At 49.5% G+C, this 7329-nt stretch overlaps 1 protein-coding gene across 1 annotated transcript; it reads left to right on the top strand.

Annotated features, from left to right (window-relative positions):
- The first annotated feature begins 754 nt into the window (after positions 1 to 754).
- LOC102212002 (E3 ubiquitin-protein ligase arkadia-A) lies at positions 755 to 5604 on the top strand. Its single transcript, XM_005745115.2, has 11 exons — positions 755 to 917; positions 1010 to 1213; positions 2580 to 2637; positions 2723 to 3098; positions 3477 to 3571; positions 3649 to 3735; positions 3809 to 3884; positions 4093 to 4184; positions 4980 to 5101; positions 5192 to 5291; positions 5383 to 5604. The coding sequence occupies exons 2-11, from the start codon at positions 1080 to 1082 to the stop codon at positions 5458 to 5460; spliced, it is 1218 nt and encodes a 405-aa protein (XP_005745172.1). The 5' UTR covers positions 755 to 917; positions 1010 to 1079; the 3' UTR covers positions 5461 to 5604.
- The last annotated feature ends 1725 nt before the right edge of the window (positions 5605 to 7329 follow it).

Raw genomic sequence — 7329 nt, forward strand, 5'->3', positions numbered from 1 at the left:
TTTTGTTCAATATTTGTTCATTTTTACCTTTCAAATGGTTTAATTTCTAAATGTTTTTGTCATTTTGCCTCAGCAACTCACAAGTTTGGGTTTTCTTTCATATATTAAACTCTGGCTTTTTAACCACATAGAGAGGAGAGAGTTTTAAACAGTTTTTGAACAGGTCACATGGGGTGGGGAGGTTCAACACACGCTTTTACCTCCGCTCGCCGGCCTCATCATCTGCTGACCAGGAGAGAAGCCCCCTGTGAAATTCACACCAGCCGACCCTAAAGGAAATCCAGGTGTACTGTACGAGACCACACCCACCCCACCATCACCTGTTCGTCTCCACCTGCCCTTGGGAAGAGAGTGCTCAGTCAAGTTCAGATCACAGCTTCACTGATTCTCACAGATCAGCAAGAACTAAGACAGAGTTTGTGGTAAACATTAAGCTGTTAATGACGAGCTTCTGTACGTGGGAGTCAAGTAACAAAGACCAAGATATCACTGACTGACTGCTTCTTATTTCCTGTTTCTGTATGTGCAGCTAATCCACGAGACTCCAGCCAAAGCAGCATTTCTCAAATCTGAATCATGCAAAGCTGCTTTAATAGAGTCAAAGTTTTTATGTAGCGCAAAATATTTTCCTCTCCACAGCTTTGATTTATTAACAAAAATATTTTAATGTTACCCAAAGGTTTGAACTTTTTTTTTAATTTATCTAAAGCTGAAAGTCGTCCGGGCCGCCGGGGGGACTCTTGGGTACTTTTCCCGGTGACACCGGAAGTTTTCGCTCTTATTGTGAAGAGAACTTCCTGTTTTGGTCCAAGCGGTGGAGTACCGTTAACGACCCGAGAAACAGGCGAAAGTTTGATTCTTTGGTTTTTGGCTGCGTGAGTTTCGGTTCTCCGGGTTCGTGCTTGCTCCGGACGGCGGTGAGTTGTTTGCTCGCGCCTCTCGGAGCTAACTCTCCGATCTGCGCACCGTGTTCGCTAAACGCGCCTCCCTGTGCTTTGTTCCCACTCAGCGGCCTGACATGAGTCTGAGTCTCAGGTGATTCGAGTACCAGGTCTTTGCTGGGGGAAGAAGAGGAGAGCATGGAGGGCAAGTTAGCGGACAGCCCGTGTTCATCGGAGCCGGACAGCCCGGGGGTGCTGAACCGAGGCTGCCTGCTCGACTCGGACGATGTCCCGTACCCCGAGCTGCCCGTCATCGTCCCGGAAACCCCCAGGTACCCTGCACCCGTGGCACGTTAGCACACATACAGGAAATTACACGTATATGTAGTCCGAGTTCCTGGAAGCTGCAGTAACAGCTGCTCTGCTGAGAGTCTGGGGCTTCCCTGTATTTGTGACCTTTACTCTGGAGAGTACACACACTTCCTGTCTGTGGTGCACCCTTAAATGTATGGACTCCGTGAGGAAGCTTCGGCCTCTGTGACCCTCTCTCGAGTGTTTATTGGTCCCTCGCATGTGATCGCTTTCAGGCCAATAGCACCACCAGGACTTTCCTCGTAAACGGCAACAACAAACTGCAGCGATGACAGACAGCAGAGGAGACCGAGCAGGTCCAAACAGTCCTCTGCTGCAGGGACACATTCACACCTGCCCCGCAGCAGCTGCTCCGCTCTCTCCACACCAGAGTCCGGGCAGGCTGAAATCTGCTGCTGTCTTTGGATCCCAGTAATAAAGCAGCACAGCCCAGCTGGACGCTGATCCCATCGCTCTGTTAGAAACCAACTGCACGTGTGCTGACTGCTCAGCAGCTGTGGGAGTCAGAGACCGTATTTAACTGCTGTGCTGACAGGTCAGCTGCTGTTTACCAGCCTCCCAGTGGAACAAACCCTGTTCGTGTAACGCTGGACTTCAGCCTGTCTCACTTTCAAACAGAAAGTGGACTGTTTGCAGTTACGGGGGTTTTCCAGTAGGAATGAAAATCTATTCTTGGAAACACTTTCTGTTTCCTCAAACTATCAACAGTTGGTAGAGGTTTTCTCATTAAAGACGACGTGACTAACATAAGGAGAGGGCGACTCCGCTCGCTTCATGTGGCGGTGGTGGTGGTGGGGGAGGGCAGGCTTTAACTGGCCAATTGTGACCCGAGCCCGAAATGGGCCGATGATGAAACTGAGCGAGGGCACGACCACCGGGACGGGCAGCGATGTGTCACACACTTTGACTCATAGATTATAGTTTAGCCCAGTGTCCACAGGCTCTCCTTAAGTTATCACTGATGATGACCTCACAGTGGTCATGTGACCCTCGAGACCTTCCAGCCCAAAGGTGACCGTAGTTTTTCCTTCTTCACACGTTCGCACATCGTGACGACATCATTAAGGCTGTACTCTATAGTTCCTGTGACTGTAGAAATGAGGTCAGAGGTCGGGGGTTTCCTTCGGCGTGGGGATTTTAGATAAGAGTGCAGCTGGGTGGATGAGGGTTGCAGTAAAAAGTTCTCAGATCAAAGATGTCTGAAAACGTTTTGTTCCTGCAAACAGGAACACACAGATATTTACCGCCAGGGTTTCGGTATTTATTTACTTTGTGTGATGGGCGTGTTATTTTGGTGCTGAGGTGAAATCTGTCTCTTTGCTCCAGTCCGCAGCTCGCCAAGCGGCGGAGGCGTCGGCACGTCGTAGAAGAGCATTTCAGCCCGGTGAGTCGCTGCGCCGCTGCCTGACTGAATCCCTTTGTAACCAACTCTTCATCGCAGACTCACAGAGTCATTTCATTCCCCTCAGGTGCCGGTGGACAGCTCTCCAGAACCAGACTGTCTCACCCCCAGCAAGCGAGCTTTTTCACATAGTTCTAAACGCCGGCGGCTGGCCAAACAGAGCGCCGGCTTCGTTCCCGCGTCCTCTCTCAGGACGTTTGCTTTGGGCAGCTGGCTGGAAGCCCCGCGGTCCACTGCATCCTCATCGTCCTCTTCGTCTTCTTCCTTTTCGTCCTCTTCCTACCTCACTCCGGTATCAGTCCTTCAGCCGAGACCAAATGAGACGAATACTTTGGCGTCACCGTCACCACCTCCAGCAGCGGCATCGAGCTCCAACTCGCTGTCCTTCCTCACCGAAGAGGAGAGGAGGTGGCTGAACGGTGATGAAGGCGGCACCTCTGCAGGTACGAGCGTTCGGCGGTCACGCTTCCTGCCTGAATCTGAGCTTTACAGAAACGTCTCTGAAGTGATGGCGTTACTCTCCACCAGACTCCATTAAAAAAACATAATTTAGCCTCATAGAAGGCGGCAGCTGTTCTCCTGCTGCTGCTCAGCTGACTTGGTCTTATTGTGCAACTTCACAGTTTAACATCCAGACGTCACAGGAAGCGAACAGAAAGTTAACGTTTTGAGGTAAAAATCGACGTTTTTTCACTGGAGTCTGGTGGAAGTTGGCGGGTGTTTCTGGGAACAGATGAAGAAACCTGTTTATGAGGAAACTCATCAGCTCGAGTCTGAGTCGTCAGACAAACTCAGTGATGTTTCTGTTGTTTCTCCTGCAGCTGCAGTGGAGCAGATCATCATCAGCGACGATGAGGAAGCCACCGTGCGTTCACTACAGATGGAGGAAGACGAGGAGCTGGCCCGCAGCCTGCAGGTAGAAGCTGACCCGGACAAAAACGCCTCACCTGAGGCAGAGCGGACAGGTGTTCACGTTTCCTTTTCGTCCTTCAGGCTCAGTTTGACCGAGAGGAGTCGGATCTTCATGGCAGGCACCAGCATCATCACCACCATCACCTTCATCAAGAGAGTCACCACAGGGTGAGACAGAGTGAAGGACGTGTGCAGGTACAGGGTTCGGTTTGTGGACTCAGGTGTGACCTTCTCTCTGCAGTTTTATCCCTACGTGGAGCCTCGCTGGATGTCTCAGGTGCTCGCGGCCGTCTCTCCTCTTGTGGGGCTGGAAGAAGGTAAGATATGGTGATGATGTCACTGGCGTTTAGAGCAGCGATTAATCGAGCGTTCGCAGGTAAACAAGAGCCTGCTCACACCTGATTGGTCAGTAGGAGGGAGACTGAACATGTGATCCGTGACCTCCTGATTCTCCAGCTGTGTTTAGAGTTTCAATCAGGTTGCAGTCATTTTGCTTCTTCTGATGCAGCTGATGTGTTTCCGCAGACCTGATTGGTCAGCGTAGAAGACGTGGGCAGGGCAGGAGGAGGAACGGCATACCTGACTTTTCAGATGACCTTCAGGGAAACGACTACGAGGTGAGGAGGCTCGGAGGACTGATGGAGGAGGGAGGCCTCACATTTGTTTGAACTGAAGTGTGCTGCGACCTAATCTAGGTCAGCTCCACCCACCGGTTACCTGGAAGTCCGGGACAGCAGAAACAAATCAAAGCCTAACTCTGTGTTGGTGTTAGAGGTGTGGCGATCATAACCACTGCTGAGCATCGGCAGCAGCACCTGGGGGCGGTTTAGCAAGAACACATGGGACACGGAGTCCTGAGCAGCGATTGGTCGACCAGAGTCAGCTGAACTTGGCGCCTTGTTTGTGGCTCAGCTGCAGAAAGCTTTGATCCGGTCAAAGAGATTTAGTTCCCATTCCAGAAAAACACTGTTCCTGTCACATCAGTGTTGCAGCATCGCTCCGGCACGGCGTCTTTGCAGGGGGAGGACACGTAAGCCTAAATTTCTGGCTTTAACTCGAACCGGCTTTACTTCAGTTTTATTTACACAGCACGCAGTCACCACAACAGTCACCTCAGGGTGCTCCGTGCTGTACGGCTCCCAACAATCATGTGACCCCCTATGAACAAGCGCTTGGTCACAGTGGGAAGGAAAAAGACCCAGGCTCAGGGAGGAAGTCGGGGAAAGACGCGCCGTGGAGCCCGATTTCCTTCTCATACTCTCAGTCCTGAATCGCGCGTTCCGGAGCCGATGATCGCGATATTCAAACGGACGTTAAATTATTACAAACGTTTTTCCTGTCATAAATCTGTGTGAACATACGAGTCACCGTCAGAAAAGCGTGACCCCGTGACCCCTCTGCTCGTCTTTCAGGCTCTGCTGGAGTTCGAGGAGCGTCAGGGCGCCGTGGTATCCAGGAAGCTGAGTCGGCGGGAAATCCAAAGGTTTCCCACCAAGGTGTTTCAGGGATCCAGCAGTGGCGGCGGGAACACGCAGTGAGTCTCTGAGCTCGCCGTTTGTAACGCTGAAAACAAACGAACCCCAAACCTGCACGCTAACACGTCTCTGTGCTGATTGGCCGGCAGGTGTCAGATCTGTTTCTGCGACTACAGCGACGGCGAGAAGCTGAGGATTCTGCCCTGTTTCCATGACTACCACGTCCAGTGTATCGACCGATGGCTGAAGGTACTCCGGGGGATGCGCCGTTCGCGCTCCACTGTTTTTAGAGCCCCTCCTTAAACGCCGTCTCCTCACCTGTGTCTCCCCTCCTCCTCAGGATAACACCACCTGTCCTATCTGCAGAGCCAACCTGGCTGACGGAAACGCCGTCGCCCCCCCGACCTCTGACCTCTGACCTCGTTTCTACAGTTTTCTATCGGAGCAGACGGGTTCGTGTCTCCTGAAGGACGACTCAGACTTCTGTTTTTCAGTTTTTTATATTTTTATTTAAAGGTTTGTCGGTGCTCATGTGACCACAGGAATAAAACAATAAAACCTCGCAGCGAGTTTTTTCATTTATTTAGTGACGAGCAACCAGTGCTTCCTAATATTTCATCTTCTTATATCTTAATGTTGTTTGTTTTATTTTTTTAAGCCTTAGATAGTTTGTTTGACATAATTTTGACTTTTCGTAAAATATTTTAATTTCTCCTCTGAACAAAAATCAGAAAAGCTGCGACATGTTGCAGCGACAGCATCAAACTGTTTTATTTAGTCTGCTTTGTGTTGATGTGTCTGTTCCTCTAAATGTTCAAAATAATACAAACTGTTATTTAGATCATATATTTCATTCAGTTCTATTTTATTTACAAGGCACCAAATCATCACCACAGTGCCTCATGGTGCTTTATGTTTTATGGTAAAGACCCTAAAATTATGCACGCCAACAATCAGGTGACCACTTTGGGGACTGTGGGAACGAAAAACTCCTTTTTAACAGGAAGAATCAGGAGGCTCAAAGTTGTGAATCGTGACGCCTTTACTCTCCACCAGACCAAAAACATGAACTTTGACCTCACAGAAAGCGAGCCGCTGTCTCCTTTTCTGCTGTGGATTTGTGGTTTTCTGTGACTTTGGCTTCTCGGTGGGTTAGTGTGGATCAGCGTGGAGCTGATAATAAAAAATCCATGTGAAACTTTATTATCCAACTGTTACGGTTACAGTAGACGCAACAAATCCAGCCTCGGCCATTCTCGACCTCAAACACAGATACATAGGGTACCCTTTAACTTCTGTCAGTTCCCACAGTCTCAGCAGGTGAGTGGACATCAGTGATGGTGAGTTCAGGTGAAGCAGAAATATGAACGAGTTTTAATTGTGTTGGTGAAATGAACTCTATTCTTCTCTCATTAAACGTCAGAGCCGCTCGATCTAATTAAAGAGTGGGCGGGGCTTGTTACACGTCACGTATATGTATAAAGGTTGGAGAGCTTCCCTTCCACCCAGCGTGTGCCTCTAGTATCAAATGCAGACCTCCAGTCAAGGTAGGTGCTCTGTGCTCTCCTCTGTTGTTCGTATTATGGTTATTATAGTAACTATAGTTTAAACTAGCAGCTTTCATTCTCATGATTTCACCGCTGCGTCATGAATCAGCTTAAATCACAAACTTTTACTTTCACTTCCTCGGCCGTGACAACCGGATCATCCGGATCCTTTCCCCCTTCAGCTTTTTGTGAAAGCGCTAGAAATCAGAAATCAGAGAGGAAAGTGTGGCTGGCTGAGAAAGGATTCGGACCCACAGAGTCAGACTTTACAGGAAACTCCCCCAAACCACCCGGAAATATCCCCTCTGACACTTAGGCGCAGTGTTTCCTCCTGATCTGAGCTTCATCCTGCAGTTACACGTCTCTGAGAGACGCTCGGTTTGGGGCAGATGTGCCGATAGACACACCCCTGCGCCACCGGAACATCCAAACACCGTCAGTCCAGGGGCGTGTCCGGGGACAGGAGTGCATGGGGTGGCACCCTCCCTGATCACCAACCACCAGGAACATTTACCCAAGTTCTTCACTGAAGTGCACGTTATTGCACTGAATCCAAGTATTTCAGTTTTACTGAGGCAGATGTTACATTTCCGACACTTTATTTTCAATTTTCTTATTGGTTCGCTGATTAACTGCATTATTGTAGTTGTAACTGGGTCATAAATTACATATTGTTATAATTCCTGTTATATCTTTTAGGACCTTCAAGCCTGTAGTTGTGTTCATTATCAGGACACCCC

The sequence above is a fragment of the Pundamilia nyererei genome, unplaced genomic scaffold (assembly GCF_000239375.1).
Source record: "Pundamilia nyererei isolate P.nyererei 1_Seehausen unplaced genomic scaffold, PunNye1.0 scaffold00154, whole genome shotgun sequence".
Classification (NCBI taxonomy): domain Eukaryota; kingdom Metazoa; phylum Chordata; class Actinopteri; order Cichliformes; family Cichlidae; genus Pundamilia; species Pundamilia nyererei.